This window comes from Geotrypetes seraphini, chromosome 19 (genome assembly GCF_902459505.1).
Source record: "Geotrypetes seraphini chromosome 19, aGeoSer1.1, whole genome shotgun sequence".
Taxonomy (NCBI): domain Eukaryota; kingdom Metazoa; phylum Chordata; class Amphibia; order Gymnophiona; family Dermophiidae; genus Geotrypetes; species Geotrypetes seraphini.
In genome coordinates, this window is record NC_047102.1 from 13,146,752 (window position 1) to 13,167,065 (window position 20,314).

Below are 20,314 nucleotides of genomic sequence, written 5' to 3' on the forward strand. Positions count from 1 at the left end.
AAATGCAGATCTACACTAGATTAGTCATACGATGCTATGTGGAGGGCACACTCCATGAGAATATTATGACCTTTATCTTCAGTTTGACTTACATTTCCAATGAGCTTAAAGACCTGATCTCCATGGACATTATACACTGCGACAATGGTATTCAGTGCAGCATTTCGGACAGTTGTATCCCGGTCTCCAATATGAACAGCAATCTCTTTCAGGGCTTTGCTTGGGGTTGGTTGGCACACATTCATACCATTGGATTCAATCAGACATCCCAACTCCTCTAAGCATTCTGCAGAACCAGAAAGAAAAATTCAGCAGAGAGAAATTCTTCAATCTAACATCTCTGAAGAGGGGGAATCTTTATCCCTAACCACATACACAAAAAGCCTGCCTCTACAGGTTAGCAGTGAATTATAATAAAGTCTTGGCCATGTTTAAAGGCATGTGCTTGGTCCAAGCCTCGCTATTTGGGAGCAGAAACTTACCCTGCTTTCAGATCCCTCCTTCGATTCCCAACATGCAATTTAAGGAAAGGGCTGGGGGTTATTTGAAAAACAACCCTTCAATGTTCCGCACAGGTTTGTCCCTTCGTGGCTTGCTGCTCACCTGCCCGCTGCTTTGAGTTCTTAGACTTGGTTCCCTCCATAATGAAAGTGAACATTTTGCTTGCCGGATACACCAGACACATTTTGTTCAGAATTATGCGTACATCCTTACGGATTATATCTTTTGACTCACCAACCTTGAGGGAAAAAGACAGCGGTGAAGGGAAGAATAAAACACAAGACAATGTTAGTGCACCTGAAAGTTACTCACTGCAGCAAAGGGCAGCACAATTCGCACACACTGGAGCACCCCTAGCAAAGCTATAAAAGGCCAAGGTCTCAGACAAAGCAAAACAGTTCACCTGCTATCAGTCTCTGGAGAAGCAGCAGCCTAGCATACAAATTAACTTTTACACTATAGTGAACTCATTAAAGAATGAGGGAACCTAGAGTAAAACTTGAGCACCAAGATTATACGCTTACAGGTATAAATAAATGGATCACCACCAGTATCATTTAGACCAGTTTTTCTCAACTTGGCCTGGAGTACCCCCTTTGTCAGTCAGGTTTTCAGGATATCCACATGAATATGCATAAACTTGATTTGCATACCCTGCCTCCATTAAATGCAAATTTATTTCATGCATAATCATTGTGGATATCCTGCAAACCTGACTGAGTTGAGAAAGGAGAAATTAGGTTCTTACCTGCTAATTTCTTAGACCGTCGCAGAACGGATAGGTTTACGCTTCTGTGCCAGCAGGTAGAGACAGATGCTAACTTTTGGCAACAGTACAAGTGGGCTGTGCAGTCCTTCTTACAATCAGTCGTCACGAACAGTCTTTTCTCAGTCTCTACCTGCTGGCAGAGAAGCGTAAACCCATCCGTTTTTGTGCTGGTCCGGAGGGACGTTAAAGAACACCGATTTAGATTCCCTACAGCAACAGCAGAAGTACCTCAAGAAGCAGTGGCATCTGCAAGCCCCCGTGCATCTGGTTCTTGAACAGAAAATTCTGCAAGGCTTGTAGCAGAACAGAGTGCAACAATCCTGTCATAATATAGCTCACTTTCCTGGTAGGTGGTGGAGACAGGGAAGCAGGCACTTACCTTTAGCACTAGATATGGTATGAAGGATGAGGCCTCGTTTTCATTCAAGCGAAATTCTGCTTGACCCAGCATTGTGAAAAGTAGTTTCAGGTATTCCAGAACTTTCATCAGAACGCTGGTATTTGTGTCAAAGAATCGAAGCGTAACCCATTTCAGGATCAGATCCAGACAGCTGATAACGCCTTCCTTTTCACTCTCCAAATGCTGGTCACAAAATTGTGAAGAACACATCAAAAGTTTAGTGCAGCACAAATTTATTTGTTTAATTGCATGTTAGCCTTTTCTTTTTTTTTTTTTTTTTTTTTTTCATGTATAAAAAGGGTTGGTTTATTGTAGTTCAAATACATAAACTGAACACTTCCAACGTTTCAAAATGTTAGCCTTTTCTTTGAATGATCTAAGGTGGTTTATAAGAAAGCTTGAATATCTAAGAGTCTTATCACCATTGCCGGGAATTTGACCACTTTCTCTGGTCATCCAGCCATCAAGTCCCCAAACAGATCCGGGAACTAGTGCTGCCCGATTCATTTCAATAAATGGATCTGAATCGATTTGATTCGTTGTCCGAGATATAATATTTATATGATATGAGATTTATATTTATATATATATATATATATATATATATAATATTTTTGAATAAAATATTTGTGGGAAGGGTGGGTGGGGAGGGAATAAATTTATGTTTTTAAGATGATGTTTGAAGAATTACAAGTGATGTTTATAAGGTTTAAATGATGTAATATTGTGTTCTTGATGTAAGATGGAAAAATGAATAAAGAATTTGGAAATGGGGAAAAAAAAAGATATTCCTGTGACCTGTGCTGCAGCCTGCCTCAGCTCCAAAAGTAGCTGTACCTGGGAAAAGAAATGACTGCCTCAAACAGAACAACCTTCCAGTGCTGAATCTTCAGGCTGCCAACCCCCGCAGATGCACAAAAAGGAGAAAGGGGGGAAGCAAAACGCAGCTGGGACCCTGTAAAACCCCAAAGAGCTCCCTAAGGATGCCCAAGAGCCTGTGCTCAAAACCCTGCAAGCAGTAGGCGAGCAATGCTACCAGGGGACCGCCCACCAAATGTTTATTTAAGATTTGATATAAATGCTTCTCAGGCTAACTAGCAGGTACCACAAGGGACTGGCCTGTCAGCTGCAAACCTCAGTCTGCTTCTCCTCCATGAAGGCAGAGCTGACCTTCGACTAGGAGAGCTCTTAGCACAGAAAGATAAAAATAAGTGAAAAAAAGTCCAAAAATAAAGAAATAAGCAGAGCAGATCTTAAACACTCCTTCAAGCTCATTTGCAGAAGGAAAAAAATGTAGGGGGCAGCAAAGCCCTCTGTGAAGGAGGAGGGATTCAGAAAAATCCGGAGTGGATTCCTTCTGCAATGTTCGCAAGCACTGGGATATAACCCACTCATCCAAAATGACATACCCACTGCACTAGAAACAGCATTATAGTGTCATTTACATGGTAGTATCATTTCTCAGCTGACCACAATGGCAGCATGCACCTCATCTCTTAGCACCCTTGCATGCAAATAAAATAAAAGCCCCCCACACACACAGCTTTTACCAGATACATTTGCTCAATAGTACTAGAAAAATTCAATTATAATCACATAATACTGAATGCTATTTTCTGGATTAATGCAGACTCACCTCCATCATTACAGCCAGTGCCTTATTGTGGTGCTGGAAGTCTGCATGAAACAACTCATCTTGTAACCATTTGGCAACACAGGATGACATCTGCACCTTCAGCTGCTCGATGTATTCATCTCGAGGGGTCGTGAAATTCCACTTCAGCACCTGCAAACAAAGTTAGTCAGTAGCTTGTGGGACAACAGGAAGAATCCATCACTGTGGCTAGGATGGGATATGGGTTCAATGTCATTATCAGGAAAGATAAGAAGGGGAGCCATGATGGAGTGGGCTGTGGGAAAAGCTCCAGGCAGCACTGTTAATAAGTGCACGAGGAAGGAAAACAGGAAGAGCTGTTTATTTCTGGTGGTATTCTCTACAGAGAAAAAGGGAAAATGCAACTACACATTGTGCTAAACATCTTCCAGGCAGAGCCTATTTATTGACTGAAATTTATTAACTGCCTTTTTATGAAGAGAGTCACCCAAGACAGTTTACAATGAATAGCAGTCAGGTACTCTAGGCATTTTCCCTATCTGTCTCAGTACATTCACAATCTATGTTAGATAGCTACTCTCCTATGAGGAAACCTTTGGAGACTTCCCAAGCACTGTGTGATTTCCCATACCAGTCACCTTTCCCTCGTTTATCTAGTTTCTGCCCACTCTACTGACCCACCCCATTAAGTCTGAGTACTAATGACCTAGTTCCTTAACTCGACCCTCGTAGGGATCCCACTAGGACATCCCATTTATTCTTAAAGTCAAGCACGCTGATCAAGGCCACCAGCGTGCTTGACTTTAAGAATAAATGGGATGCCCTAGTGGGATCCCTACATGGGTCGAGTTAAGGAACTAGGTCATTAGTACTCAGACTTAATGGGGTGGGTCAGTAGAGTGGGCAGACTTGATGGGCTATAGCCCTTTTCTGCCGTCATCTTTATGTTTCTATGGGGAAACACACACATTTTTTAAAATCTGCTATGAGAAATAGTTTTGTTTTTTTAATTTTGGAAAGAGTTGGATATGGTGCATTCATACTCTCAATCTAATGGGTTGTTGTTTTTTTTTGTTTGTTTTTTTAAATATTATGGTAAAAGGGTTAGGTATTGAAAACCTATTTGCTCTAAGAGAACCTTGATACTAGCACCTTTTTTTCTCTCTTATACTATGAATTTTTCTTTGAGTGATTTCTGATATTATTTTGTTCTCATTTTGGTTTTGTCTTTTCTTTTTAGCTAATGCCTTCCTGGCATTAGCCCCAGAGGGAGATAATCCTGCAATGCAAGCAGACCCTGTGTGAGAAGATGAGAATTACAAGGGAGCCGAAGCCCCTGATCCTGCTGCAAATCAAGTCAGCATTCCACTGCCATCTTGACCAATCGAGCGCCATCAGAATCACTGGACCCACGGAGACTGCTATCTGTCAGAACAGATGCCCTATCATGGGCCAAGGAGGGAAGACATAGAGAAGACCCTCTCGCAGCCAGGGCTGAACCAGAACGTCCAACCCCTTGCTGCTGCCCTATGACGATGACTAAAGAATCAAATAGGCATTATTGTTGACCACTGTCACCATGAGGTCAAACGTGGGACAACCACACTGCTCCAAAATGCAATCATGTGTTGGAGAGAGTGACCACTCTCCAGGGGCCAGTAACTTGATGATTGAGAAAGTCTGCTTGAACGGAGTCTACTCCTACCACGTGCGCTGCTGAAAGCTCCACAAGATGTCTTTCTGTCCACCCACAAGGCAACTGAGCCTCCAAGCTCAGAGAGAGACTCCTCGTGTCCCCATGTCTATTGATTTAGGCCACCGCCATAGTATTGTCCGAGAAGACCTGGACTGCTTGAAGACTGAGTCCTTGAAGTGAAGGATAGCCAGACAGATCGCCCGAAGTTCCAGGCAATTGAATGACCACTAGCAGTCAGATGGTGCCCGCTGGCCATGAACAGGGATGGTCAGGCACATTCCAACACAGCCTGTAAGACTCGCATCCGTAGACAGGAGCAACCAATCTGAGATCTGTAGGGGAAGTCCCCAGAACGAGATAGAATGTAACCATTAGGCAAGACTTTTCCGTGCCGTAGTCGTCCAAGGCAGGGATCCATGTAATGCAAAAGAAGAGCCTCCTGCAGCAGAGGTAGAAGGGCCCTGACTCAAGTGACCATGTCGAACGATTCCACCATGATCTCCAGAACCTGGAGGAGCTGCAATTCCGTTGGGACTAGAGTGGCCTGAAGGCCCCTGAGAACCTGACGTAGCTTCTCCCGACAGACACAGGCCGAAACACTTCATTCATGCCCGTGAGAAATCGAACTCCAAGGTACTTTAAATCCTGAGTGGGCTCGAGGTGACTCTTCCTGAAATTGATCAGCCAGCCCAGGTGGTACAGCAACTGAATCACCATCTGGACAGCCAAATACCCCTCATATCGTGAATGAGCTCTGATCAACCAGATGTCCAGATAAGGGTGAACCAGTACACCCAGCATGTGAAGATGCAAAGCTACTAATATCATCGCCAATTCAAAGGGCAGAACCACAAAAAAGGGAATGCTGTCCCCAACACATGGAACCACAGAAACTTCTGGCATTCCAGGAAAATGGAAATGCAGATACTCACCGCCGTCAGATCCATGGAGGCTAGAAACTCCCCCCCCCCCCAATCTGGCGTTATTGAAGCAAGCACCAAGAGCACTGTCTCCATGCAGAAGTGAGGCACTTAGGGCCGCATTAAATGCCTTGTGGGCCAGGATCGGTCTCCAGTCATCGAATCCTTTCTTTGGAATGGTGAAGCACATTGAGTATCTCTCAGAGCCTGAATAACGCTCTGGCATGGGATTGGTGGTCACAACAGCCTGCATCCAAACCACCTTCTCAGGGCAGCTCACAGGTGAATCCAGAAAAACTCCAGCATGTAGCCATCCCTGAAAACTTCTAAGACTCAGTGGTCAGAGGTGATGGTCTACCATTCTGACATAAAGGCCTCCCGAAGCCCGGAGGAAGAGACATCGGCCTGCCATCAGAACTGTTTCTTAGTGGAAGCTTCTAGCTTATTTGCTGTGGACTGTTGACACCGAGACCCACCAAAGCATGATCTGGCAGGTCCCATGGAAGGACCCAAGTACAGACAAGAACGCCGGAAGGGACGAAAAAGAGAATGCCCAGAAATTCCAGAAGGGTGGGACCTGCTCCCAAGGAAAACCTTGGGTTAATGGCCCTGAACCCTGTCTATAAGGTCAACCAGACCCTAGCTGACCCTTGAAGGTCAACCGGCTCAATGTCGCTTTAGGAGATGATTCACCAGAGCACCATCGGATCCAGAGCATCAAGCTGGGCAAAAATTTTCACGATGTTGTACAAGGCAAGAGCCACGCAATTCATTCAAGAATAGAAAACCAGGACGACAAAGCACCACCATGACAGTAGCATGGCAAAGCTTGGATTGGCACGCCTAAGCCATGAAAGTGGAGACTGACGCTGCTTTAACACCAGCCATGGTCAAATCAAACAGACATGTTGAAATGAAAACCATGCGTTGGTCCTGGACATCCTACAGGACCACCCTCAAAACTGCATGGGATAGGCACAGAATGCCTAACTAGGAGGATGGAAATGCAACATGGCTGTTGAGGTGTGATGTGCAAGAGTGGAGAGAATTAAGGCCAAAGCTGGACAGACTTCTATGGTCTGAATCCCATAAAAGACAAAAGACTAAAAGATTTAGAACATAAGAATAGCCTTACTGGGTCAGACCAATGGTCCATCAAGCCCAGTAGCCTGTTCTCATGGTGGCCAATCTAGGTCACTAGTGCCTGGCCAAAACCCAAAGAGTAGCAACATTCTATGCTCCCGATCCAGGGCAAGAAGAGACTTCCCCCATGTCTTAATAATAGACTATGGCATGTGTGATTAAGGTAGAGCTTACAGGAATGGGGCAAGGACAGCGACAAAACTTGCAGGGACAGGATGGAGAAATTGAGCTCCTATGGGGACGGGGACAAATTTGTCTCCGTGTCATTCTCTAAATGTCCCCACTCTCTGTTTTCTATCTGATAACCAATTTCTAATCTATAACTGAAGATTGCCTCTTATCCCATGACTCTCTGATTTTCTCAGAAGCCTCTCATGAGAAACTTTATCAAAAGCTTTCTGAAAATCTAGATACATTACATCAACCGGCTCACCTTTATCCACACCTTCAAAGAAGTCAAGCAAATTGGTGAGACAAGATCTCCCTTGACTGAACCCTTGTTGTCTTGCGTGTTCCACAATTTTATTTTTTAAATTATTTACACTATTTTGCCCAGCACTGAAGTCGGGCTTACCGGTCTGTAATTTCCCAGATCTCTCCTAGAACCCTTAAAAAAAAAAATCTGCATAACACTGGCCACCCTCCAATTTTAGGTACTACAGACGATTTTAGCAAAAGATTACAGATCACTAACAGCAGGTCAGCACTTTCATGTTTGAGTTTTTAGTATCTTGGGATGTATATACCATCCAGTCCAGGTGATTTATCACTTTTAACTTCTCAATTTGGCTTAGTACATTTTCCAGATTCACCGAGATTTTTCAGTTCCTCTGCATCACCAGCCTTGAAAACCATTTCTGGTTCAGGTAGATCTCTTACATTTTCTTCTATAAAGACCAAAGCAAAGAATTCATTCAATCTCTCTGCTATGGTCTTATCCTCCCTGAGTGCCCCTTTTGCTCTTTGATCATCCAACAATCCCAAGGATTCCCTCATAGGTTTTTTTGCTTCTGATGTACCTAAAAAAATTGTTACTATGAGTTTTTGTCTCTTTGGCAAGTTTCTCTTCATATTAGAAACATGATGGTAGATAAAGGCCAAATGGCCCATCTAGTCTGCCCATCTACAGTAACCATTATCTCTTTCTCTCTCCAAGAGATCCAATATCCTATTCTTTCTTAATCAATGTTTTGCATCTAACTTGCCAGTGTTTGTCTTCTTTAAAGGATGTTTTTTTGGACTCTAATAGCCTCTTTCAATTCACTTTCTAACCAACCCAGTGGAGCATCTTTCTGGCACAGGCTCCCTCTGGAAGAAGTCACCATAAAGTGTGGTCGAATTTTCCTAATAGTGTATTTTTCTGACAATCTATTCCAGGTTCATTTCAGCAGTGCTCTTCAATGTAGCATGCAGTCTGCCTGTCTGAGGCCAGGACACACCAAGTTTACGAAGGGAAGGTCCTGCCAATCAAATCTGATCAGCTTCTTTGACAGGGTAACAAGAAAGCTGTATATAGGGGAGTCCCTGGACGTCATGTACTTAGACTTCAGCAAAGCGTTTTGACAGCGTACCACACCGCAGGTTATTGAGCAAGATGTCACTCAGGTTATTGAGCAAGAGGTCACTCAGAAAAACTGAGAGGGGACAGATTCAAAACGAATGCAAGGAAGTTTTTCTTCACTCAGAGGGTGGTGGACACCTGGAACACGCTTCCAAAGGAGGTAATAGGACAGAGTACAATACTGGGTTTCAAAAAGGGACTGGATGACTTCCTGAAAGCGAAGGGGATTGCAGGGTATAGATAGAAGGTTACTCTACAGGACCAAAGCGAAAAGCATATGTGAGTTTTAGGGTAGGAGCACTATCAGGTCCTGGACCTGAGGGGCCGCCGCATGAGCGGACTGCCGGGCACGATGGACCTCCGGTCTGACCCAACAAAGGCAAGTCTTATGTTCTTATGAGTTTGATGGGATTAGGTGAAACATTAAGTGCATGGGTTAAGGACTGGCTTAGAGGTAGACTTCAGAGGGTAGTGGTAAATGGTACCCTCTCCGATACGACGGAGGTGATCAGTAGAGTACCGCAGGGCTCGGTCTTGGGCCCGATCCTATTTAACATCTTCGTAAGAGACTTGGCTAAGGGGCTTCGAGGTAAAATTACATTATTCGCCGATGACGCCAAACTATGCAACATAGTAGGCAAAAGCACAATAGACAAAAGCTCAATGCCCGACAGTACGATGCAGGACCTACTCCTGCTGGAGCATTGGTCAAAGACTTGGCAACTAAGTTTCAATGCCAAAAAATGCAAGGTCATGCACCGTAGCAGCAAAAATCCATGCAGGACTTACACCCTAAATGATGAGATCCTAGCAAAGACTGTAGCAGAACGTGACTTGGGAGTGATCATTAGCGAAGACATGAAGACTGCGAATCAAGTGGAGAAAACTTCATCCAGGGCTAGACAAATCATAGGTTGTATCCGTAGAAGTTTTGTCAGCCGTAAACCCAAGGTCATTATGCCGTTGTACAGATCCATGGTGAGACCCCATCTGGAATACTGTGTACAATTCTGGAGGCCACATTATCAAAAAGATGTGCTGAGAGATGAGTCGGTTCAGCGAATGGCCACCAGGATGGTCTCAGGACTCAAGGATCTCCCGTATGAGGAACGGCTGGGTAAGTTGCAGCTATACTCACTCGAGGAACGCAGAGAGGGGAGACATGATCGAGACGTTTAAATATGTCACAGGCCGTATCGAAGTGGAAGAAGATCTCTTTTTTCTTAAAGGACCCACGTCAACAAGAGGGCATCCGTTGAAAATCAGGGGTGGGAAATTTCATGGCGACACCAGAAAATATTTCTTCACCGAAAGGGTGGTTGATCGCTGGAATAATCTTCCACTACAGGTAATTGAGGCCAGCAGCGTGCCAGATTTTAAGAAAAGATGGGATTGGCATGTGGGATCTCTTCATGGAGGAAGTTAGGGGGTGGGTCATTGGTGTGGGCAGACTAGATGGGCCGTGGCCCTTTTCTGCTGTCATTTTCTATGTTTCTATGTATTTACTTCTTGATATGTGAATTGTAAAAAAATATCACATCTAGGCAGTTTACAGATTATAGATAAAACCATTTAAGTTAAAATAAAAAAAGATAATAACAAACTTTTATTAATAAATGACAGGAGTTGCCATTCAGCATATCACCAGAAATTGGAAAGATTACACCAGACTTAATTACACCTTCTGGTGGAATTCGTTATGCCATATATACAAAATGGAAAGAACAATTGCCATATATATTGTAAGGCAATTGATAACATATTGTAATGATTAGACGCCTTTTTACACTAAAAGTATAATTATAATAATGGGAAAGGGGGGATATATTGCTATATTATTGGTTTAATTATTATTTGAACACATTACATGTATGATATGTTTGATTTATAATAATTGTGGAAAGGGAGGGTGCGGGAGGGGTTTAAAATATGTATTGAAATAATAATAGGAAAGAATTTCAAATGATGTATATGATTTAATTGATGTAATATTGTACACTTGATATAAGATGAAAAAATGAATAAAGAATTGGGGGGGAAAAAAAAAGATAACATGGAAAAATCAGTATTTATAGCAATAAATAATCTTTTCCTCTGTATGAAGAGCAGATAGTCTGTCAACAGGAAAAGCAAACGCCAGATGAATCTTTAAAGTATAATTTATTTTTTTTTACCTTCAGTGCCTTTTCCTCTTTTATCCTCTGTTCCTTCCCATTTGGAATAATGATAAAGATGGGACCTGATCGGTCTTCCTCATCCTTTAGATTAGTCTTGCTTGGTACCTTTTTCCCTGGCATTCCCTAAAAACAACAAAAAGCCAGTTTAGTTTCCTGTTCCCAATTTGGGCAACATTATATTAAGATATGGATCTTAACTGGAATAAATGAACCCAACACCACTCCCACTAGATGAGTGTCATTCTTACATGTTTAGTGAGCTATGGATTAAGAATTTTAAAAGGAAATAGAAAATATAAGTATTCAAAAATGTCTGCTAAAGTCTCATCTTAACGCGACAGCTGTATAAAAGAAGAAATTAGGAGCCTGAATTAGTGCTAAACTAGAAAGGAAAGCAACTCCATTTCCCCAAAGTGTACCCACTTTCTTCCAGCAATTGTTTCTCCCAAGTGCAACATCAGCCTACAAATTTTGATACCTGCTGCTTGGCTGGTTTTGCTTTCGTCAGACTGCCGTTACCTTTGGACATGCTGTTATTTGCATTAGAGGATTGCGACAAACTCTATACAAAAAGAGGCCTTATTGGTTATAGTTATTACAGGTTAGTCTGTGCTGGTGGGTATAGGTATGAAGATGCCCTTTTCATACTCATTCACAAGAAAGCAGGATAGCAACAATTTTAGATACATAAATTATCAGAACCCTATATAGCTAGCTAGCTTCCATCTTCCTCCTCCAGACCAAGAGTAGACTAGCTTATCAACACCATGAAAAACTGAAATGAAGACATTTTGATTTCTTTGCAACATAATTGCTTACTCTATCCTGGCCACATTCACTGGGAACCTGGAGATTAAAGCAAATAAAGGAGCTCTAAAGTCAAGGATCTATGAAAATGTCCCAGCACTTTCTTCTTAGCACTCAAAAAACTATTTTGTTACTTTAAAGAGAAAAAACTAAAATTTTAACAAAATTAACTCAGCTCAAATGAATAAAAGGCAGTTTGTGCTTTACAATAACAACCAAGGGTGGCTAACTCTATACTCAAAAAGCATGCAACCTGTACACCAGAAAGAATATAAGAACATTTTCATTCATCACCAGAAGAACTTAAAGATCAATGACTACAATGGGAAGTATATACCCACTCCCTTGCACCGCTTGTGTGAAAGTGCCCTCCAAACCCCAATACCTGCTGCCTGGCTGGTTTTGCTTTTGTTAGACTGTTGTTACCTTTGGACATACTGTTATTTGCATCAGAAGATTGCGATAGACTCTGCACAAAGAAAGGCCTTATTTGCAGCAAGTATTAACCACTGGAGAGCAAGGGACATTGACAGGGCAGGAAAACCTTAGACAACCTGGCTGTTCTATACCCATGGACAAAGCAAGGGCATGCATAAGGGTTCATGAACCTTGTAAAGCTTTGGTCCATCTGGTCATGTAAATATAAGAAAAGCAGACTAGTTCAAAACAAGATTTGATGTAAAAGTTGCCTGTTTCCAGACAAACACATTTATGAGTTAGAAAGCAATATGTCTATTCAACTTTGTGGGACATTTCCTTCCCTTACTACCTGCACTTGGAAAAATTATATCTTACCTGCTAATTTTCTTTCCTTTAGTTCCTCCAGACTAGTCCAAATACAGAGAAAGCTATCAGATTCAAATGTTATCTTTAATACTGTGCAGTCCATAACCACCCAGTATTTTATGTATCAAACCAATACACTTACAAACCACCTTGAACTTGAATTGATGCAACTAATTCTCATCCCTTCCCACTGACTGAGGGGGGGCACCAGTTTTGGGAGAAAGGAGGGAACCAGACAAATAAGGTCTACAATTCTGAAGTTTTCTTAACCAAAGAAACAGACATCAAATGATCTTCAAGGCGGCATCCTTCAATGAAAGGTTGAAAAGGGGACTGTAGCAATACTGATAACACCAGATTCAAAGTGGCACCACTGGGTGCCTTGGGGCCTCAACTCCTTTAGAAACATAGAAAAAAAGCAGCAGAAAAGGGCTATAGCCCACCAAGTCTGCCCATTCCAAGTATCCCCTCCCCTGAATTTACTTCTGCTCCCACAAATCTTCGCCATACAGTCGGGGCAGGAAAAGCAGTCTGCACCTTGGAACCAGGGTGGGTTTCACTCCAGACGCATACAGCCTGCCCCTGAAACCTGTGATAAGGTCAGCGGGCAAACAAACTTCCAGGGGAAGGGACCCAGAGTTTAGGAATGGTGGCATAAAACAGGCTGGCTCCACAGATCCACCAAAGTTTCTCTGTGAAGCAGCAGTCTGGCACCGCGGGAGAAAGGGGTCTCAAGGCACTGAAGCCATCAAGAACAAACTTTTAGCGAAAAAAAAACAAGAAAAGAAGCAGAGCAACTGCAAAAGACCTCTGCATGGATTGCTTGCAGAAACTGTAGCTTGATATGTTGGCTAGTTCTCAAGTTAATGGGGTAGATCAGAAGTCTTGGATTTCTGCAACTCCTGGATTGCGGGTTGGGATTGGACACCTAGCATATGGAATTTGGAAGGGATGTAACAGAACAGATTTTCAGGATATCCACAATGAATATGCAGGAGAGAGATTCATATACTAAAGAGAAAGTGTACGCAAAAATCAATCTCATGAATTCATTTTGGATATCCTGAAAACCCGACTTGATGGGGTTTCCCTAGGACAGTTTTGGGAATCACTGCTCTAAGAGACCTGGATTTATTTGTTTACCTTCAACACTCAAGAAAGGACAAAAACCAGCCTCCCCCATCCCCTGACTAGATCTAACTTGACAAGATCTATACTGCACAGGATAGCACATATACCATCTGCTGGACATAAAGAAAATGAATGTTGTGGACTGCATAAAATACTTAGGACATTTAAAGCCAGTGGTTCATCTGCTGGTAGGAGTGCGTCTGGACTGGTCTTGAGGGACACTAGGAAATGAGGGGCAAATACAAGACTACTAAAAGAACTAAAGGAGCAATTATTGCACAACTAGTTTGAGACAAAATTCACAAAGGTTTCATCCCAATCCACTTCTCAAAAGCAGTCAATACCTTAGTTTTTGTAGCAGCTCCTCCTGTTTTGGCTTTTTTTGGATCCCCCTTTGACTCCACAGAACTGGATATAGAATCCTCCACAGGTGCTTGTGAACAAGAAGTTATAAGACGTTATTTGAAAAGTATAATAGGCAATGAGTCAATCTTTCATAACTTTAGCTATCAGGAAGATTTTTCACAAGAACATTCTACCACTTTTCACAGAAGTCTTCGGTTTTGCTTTATTACATTGTCCTCACTGGTTTCCCGTTACATGGCTACTATAATCACTACATATAATGTGCTTTGAATAGCCTACCTGCTGCAGATGTGGATTTGGCAGGTGCTGCAGTGCCACCAGATGGTTTGGAAGATGTTTTTGCTGCAGGAGCAGCAGGTTTGGCCGGTACATTTGCTTTGGCTTTCTCCAGCAGGGCCATTACTTGGTCCTTCGAAGCAGGCTAGAAAGGAAGCAAAGCAGATAAGTACCATACTGATCAAACAGACTCTTTTTCCTTTAATTAATATTCATAACTTACAACAATTACCGATTACACAGGCTTGCTTAATATGGATACACAGGTACATTTATATTCTATTTATCATTTGTTATATAATTGTTTACAGTGCTGTTAAAAATTTATATTCCTGATACTGTTATCAAGTTGCTCTTACTACTGGGATTCTCACTGATTGCATTTATGCTTATATTTAGTCATTTTACTATTGTTATACGGTTAACAAAATCATGAAATAGGTCTTACTTGCTAATTTTCTGTCCTCTAATCTCACCAGGCTAGTCCAGAATCAGTGGGTTATGTCCTGTCTAGAGCTGCCCGATTTGGGGAAATTTTTTTTATTTGATTTGGCCTTCTGAATTGATTTTTTGATTAGTTTTCAATGACACAGCTTTAAGTTTAAAGTTGAATCAATTTTTATTGTAAAATTAAACAAGCCAGATTAATACAGATTGATACTGTGCAGTCAATGCTAAGAGAAAGCCATGTTCTTTTCATACACATAGAACACAGATATACCCTCGTCCAGTATGGAATAAGTAATCAAACTAAAGATGTAGACAAAAGTTAAACTAAGCAGCCAAGAAGTCTGACTCTGCATACAATACACCACCACATAAACAGTAACACATGTCCCCTAATAATGTGCAAAAATTATAGGTTCATTTGGTAGTCAGTCTCCATCTGCTCAAAGGAGTGCATCACCCAACAGTCTGGAGGGATGTGAAGAAATACTTAATTTCTGTGAAGGTTCTCAATGTACTTACTAATAACACAAGAAAAGTCAGGAGCTCAAACCTTGGCCATCATGTTTTACAGTTTTGGTTTCTAGGGCACTTGCAACTCACTTAACTTGCACCTGGGTTTTAGTTGCTGCTTAAGTCACCTTCCTGAAAAGCTGCGCCATTATTTTAAGGGTGGTTCTCTAAACTACACAGCCAGAGGGAGCCAGCTCTGACCCACAGAGTTCATTTGTCCAACCCATGTATAAAAGTTTCATCTTTTAATCTCATTGGGTTTGCTTTTTTTTCCTTTATTATCACTGAGGCAAAAAAGCAAAGCCTATATCTTTTCCCTCAAAAGGGAGGGCAGGAGGGGCACTTTGGAATGTAAGGAGGCAGGGCACTTTTAGCAAGAGTAGCATGAAGGGCATGCTATACTGATATACAAGTTTGATCTCAGTCTCCACCTGCTGGTAGCAGTGAGGCATATTATCCATTTGTAAGGACTATACCATCTACCAAGCGATACAGAACATATGTAATTGTTAAAAAAAAAAAAGGGGCATCAGAAAACCCTTTTCGCATAACACCCTCATGCTTCTCTTCATGTGTGTACTCTGCCTCACATGAGCATTCCACGCAGCCGTCCTCTCCCCTCTACACCACTTCTCATTCTCTTATTCTTTCTGCTCTTCTTATTCCTCCACTGAGTAAAATTGTTCTCACTGTCCATCCCATTTCCCCTGATTGATAAACAGTTGTAATACCTTGAGTTTGCTTGTGGCTTTCGTCATCTTTTCAAATCCAAGGTGCATTAAGAAGGTGGGCAAGGCGTCTTGTGCTTTTTTGCGTACATCTCCATTGCGATCCTCTAGGCAGGTGTACAGGTGAGGGACACACAAGATCAAATCGGAAGGGACCGAGCGTAGAGAAGGCAACTTTTCAGCCAGCCAACCAAGGAGCTAAAATGCACAAATATATTTTTTTTTAATTTAAATATTTAATTTATAAATTTTTCATTCTTACAATAATTTAATTTTACATAAACTTCAATTATTACATGAAAATTGTGATTACAAATAATTCATCTTATCATATGAAATATAACCCTCCCCTTTCTTCATTTCTTAAATCCATATAATATACATTCCCACCCCTCCCTAATTTAATATAACCATTACTAATGTGCTAAGAAATCTGATCATTGGAATAACGAGTCAAAAATGCACAAATAAAAATGAAACTGGGAATAGCACCTCTTCTAACCAAATTACAGAGCTGTCTTTAGATAGCTTTGCACTCCATTGTCACAGGTACAAAGACATATTGAATACATTACCAAGTAAATGGCTTCAGAAAATTAGCCAATGAGACTGAACTTATTTCAAATGATGCTCCCATCCCATCAAGAAAACAGAGCCCACTAGATGTCACATGAAACCAATCAGAAAAGAATCCCAGATACATTGGATTTAAATTAGTAATGTGCATGTGGATCTGGTTAAAGCTGCTCCAATCAAATGTTCTTGAATTCCTCCTCAAACCATTTCTACCCCTTCTTCAAATCTCCACAAGTAACATATGATCTCCACTGTATGAATATATTTAATATTCTACAAGATTGGGTCATTCTTGAGATAAACCCCGAAAGAAAATCATTTTAAAGTATGTTACGTTAGGTGCAAACCTCTTGTCTTAAAAAAGGATTTTCCTTCTTTAGCTCCTCTGAGAAATCCTCTCCTTCGAGCCATTCCTTCATGCCTGTCTGTTCCACCCAGGAGTTCAGCGAGGCCAAGGCTACTGCTCGCACATTGCTCTAGAGCAGACAATAGCGCAAACGAAAAAAAAAAAAAAAAAAGTGTCATGTCATAAGGTGGTCCACATGTGTAGATTCCTCTTCTAGAGACCATAGTGCAGCCCAGTCATAAAAAGCATCTGGACACAACCACTGAACTTTTCAGACGTACATTTAGTTGAAACGTATTTTACTGCATTACTTTGAAAGGGCAATATGATTTAGCAGTTTGAGAAAGTTGCATTGTGTACACAAATAAAAGCACTCAGAGCTGGCATCTTGCTGAATGGAAGATCAAAACCTTAAGATCTTCCCTTTTCTCTTTCTCCAGCCTACGAGTACTTTTTTTGGTGTCTTATGTAGGTTTTGATAACTTTCGGTGCTATTTACTCTTAATGTTTATATGGTTTAGGCTGTACAGAGGCAAAACTAGTTATGTAAATGACATACTTTAGATCCTCAGAAAGGAAGCAGCAAAACATGTGCCACTTCTCTGCCATAGTTATTTCAATATTCATACTACCAACTATATTAAGATTAATCAAAACCATCAGTTCTGGATTAAGAACAAGTTTAAGATAGCTGAAGCAGGACACCACAATCCAAGATCAGAAGGGAAATAATTCAGGCTAGGGCAATGTAAAGAGAGCCACATCTAAAGAATGGTTATCATTACGGGCAGATTAGTAATAAAAAGGTACTCATGGACAGAGTCATCCATCTCTGTCTCCATATATGCCCATTACCACATGAGTTTAACCATCAGCTGTGTTGATCAAGATACAGAGCCATCTTTAAAAGGATAAGCACTCCACTGACACAGGTACAAAAGATGACTGAATCAGTGGGTCAGGACTCCAAATGAGGTCAGAAAGAGGCAGAACCCAAAAAATCCTCCATAAAACCAAAGCTTTGAAGAACCCCCCTCCCCCCTTCCTTCAAAAAAGGGGAACAAAAAGGATCTTCCCAAAGCTCCTAAAATGAGTAGCTCATATGTGAGTTGTCAAAGTATTTATCCACTTCTACCTCTTACCTTGCTGTCTCCAAGTATGGTGATTATAGAGATACCTAGACTCCGGACATGTTGCTTGATGTTGGGGCCCATTGCTGTGGACATTTGCTGGAGAATACTCAATGTTTGCAACACCTGGTAAAAAATACACAGTTTTACATCTCCACACAAAAGTATCAAGTTAATTTTCACAGTTAACAACCCCCCCCCCCACACACACACACACACCCCCCCCCCATGGAGAACACTTGAAAGTTCAGGTTAGCACACATGGCACATTCCTTGTACCTACACTGAAGCAAGTGCAAAGCATATCCCCAAAAGGTTGCATTTGGATCCCAGCACATAACTTTTGCCTGCCTGACCCAACCCTGCTTCCAGCATCACTCACATTAGGTGCAGTTAAAAGAATGCATACTACAATCCAGTGTATACTTTTAGTCATGTTCATAGGGTGGTGTCAACTTTCAAGAACCTTTTTATGCAGGTAACAGATATGTACATACCAAGATCTTATTGGAGTCACTGAGACGGGCCTTCAGTGAACTTGAAAGCTCTCCAATGTTTGGCTGTATGAATTTGGCCTCATTAATAATAGTGGTCAGCTCATCCAGGCCCTCTTTCCTAATTTTCCAGTTCTTGTCTCCAATCTTTGATAACAATTCTGAGGAAATCTTGTCACTATAAATTAAACACAAAAAAACAAAAATATTAAACCCTTCCTCAACAAACAAAAACCTGCTTTGGACTTGTTATCACTAATAGAAACATCATACCACGTACCAGATATTCCTGTAGCTCTCGTAGTCTCTCCACCCACCTGATATTTGTTCTGGGCAAGAGATCTAAAACATTATTGCCTCCTTCCTCATCTTGTTCATCTACTTCCTCTCCATCATCAGCACCACTACCACCATGCTTAGATGAGCCACGGGTGGGAGCAGAAGGCGTCTGCCCTTGCACCTAGAAATAAACACAAACACATACACATTAAAGTACATTTTACTGGCCTCAATAGCTTCTGTGACAATTCTGACATCTAACAAGTGCATTTCATGTTTTTGAAATGTGAACACACCACAAATACAAAAAGCACAGTTACTTACCGTAACAGGTGTTATCCAGGGACAGCAGGCAGATATTCTTAACGCATGGGTGACGTCACCGACGGAGCCCCGGTACGGACCTTTTTAACTAGAAAGTTCTAGTTGGCTGCACCGCGCATGCGCGAGTGCCTTCCCGCCCGACGGAGGAGAGCGTGGTCCCTAGTTAAGATAAGCCAGCTAAGAAGCCAACCTGGGGAGGAGGGTGGGACGTAAGAATATCTGCCTGCTGTCCCTGGATAACACCTGTTACGGTAAGTAACTGTGCTTTATCCCAGGACAAGCAGGCAGCATATTCTTAACGCATGGGTGACCTCCAAGCTAACAGAGAGGGAGGAGGGATGGTTGGCCATTAGGAAAATAAATTTTGTAACACAGATTGGCCGAAGTGTCCATCCCGACTGGAGAAGGCATCCAGACAGTAGTGAGTAGTGAACGTGTGAACTGAGGACCAAGTGGCAGCCTTGCAGATTTCCTCGATGGGCGTGAAACGGAGGAAAGCCACAGAAGCAGCCATAGCTCTGACCCTGTGGGCCGTGACAGCACCTTCCAGTGAGAGACCGGCCCGAGCATAACAGAACGCAATACAGGCAGCAAGCCAGTTGGAAAGCGTCCGTTTAGAGACAGGACGACCTAGACGGTTATGATCGAAGGTCAGAAAGAGCTGAGGGGAGGAGCCGTGAGCCCTGGTACGGTCAAGGTAGTATGCAAGGGCACGCTTACAATCCAGCGTGTGCAACGCCTGTTCCCCAGGATGAGAATGGGGTTTAGGGAAAAAGACAGGCAACACAATGGACTGGTTGAGGTGAAAAGCCGAGACCACCTTGGGAAGGAATGTAGGATGGGTACGCAGAACCACCTTGTCATGGTGAAAAACAGTGAACGGTGGATCGGCGACCAGTGCATGCATCTCACTAACCCTCCTGGCAGAGGTGATGGCAATGAGGAAAAGCACCTTCCATGTTAGAAGTTTGAGCGAAGTTGTGGCAAGAGGCTCAAAAGGGGGTTTCATGAGGGCTGATAAAACCACATTCAGGTCCCAGACGACAGGAGGAGGCTTCAGAGGTGGTTTGACATTGAAGAGGCCTCTCATGAACCGGGAAACCAGTGGATGAGCCGTGAGAGGTTTTCCGAGGATAGGCTCATGAAACGCAGTGATGGCACTGAGGTGGACTCTGATTGAGGTAGACTTGAGGCCAGCATCGGACAGAGAGAGCAAATAGTCCAGTACAGTTTCCACCGCTAATGAGGTGGGATCGTGATGATGCAGTAGACACCAAGAGGAGAACCTGGTCCACTTCTGATGGTAACATTGGAGGGTGGCCGGTTTCC

The 20,314-nt window shown here is 42.3% G+C and overlaps 1 protein-coding gene across 5 annotated transcripts in view; it reads right to left on the minus strand.

Annotated features, from left to right (window-relative positions):
- Nucleotides 1-20,314, minus strand: part of CKAP5 (cytoskeleton associated protein 5) — a 120,032-nt gene that overhangs the window by 40,300 nt on the left and 59,418 nt on the right. For 3 of the 5 annotated variants that reach the window (XM_033928371.1, XM_033928372.1, XM_033928374.1), the window contains exons 21-34: nucleotides 18,700-18,842; nucleotides 18,386-18,560; nucleotides 17,901-18,014; nucleotides 16,760-16,888; nucleotides 15,840-16,034; nucleotides 14,152-14,293; nucleotides 13,851-13,939; nucleotides 11,975-12,058; nucleotides 11,261-11,344; nucleotides 10,780-10,905; nucleotides 3,307-3,456; nucleotides 1,650-1,853; nucleotides 604-739; nucleotides 93-286 (exon numbers count right to left, since the gene is read on the minus strand). In XM_033928371.1, the coding sequence (XP_033784262.1) occupies nucleotides 93-286; nucleotides 604-739; nucleotides 1,650-1,853; nucleotides 3,307-3,456; nucleotides 10,780-10,905; nucleotides 11,261-11,344; nucleotides 11,975-12,058; nucleotides 13,851-13,939; nucleotides 14,152-14,293; nucleotides 15,840-16,034; nucleotides 16,760-16,888; nucleotides 17,901-18,014; nucleotides 18,386-18,560; nucleotides 18,700-18,842 (1,965 nt within the window). The remainder of the gene's footprint in view (nucleotides 1-92; nucleotides 287-603; nucleotides 740-1,649; nucleotides 1,854-3,306; nucleotides 3,457-10,779; nucleotides 10,906-11,260; nucleotides 11,345-11,974; nucleotides 12,059-13,850; nucleotides 13,940-14,151; nucleotides 14,294-15,839; nucleotides 16,035-16,759; nucleotides 16,889-17,900; nucleotides 18,015-18,385; nucleotides 18,561-18,699; nucleotides 18,843-20,314) is intronic. The other 2 variants (XM_033928375.1, XM_033928376.1) reach the window with 2 other exon arrangements.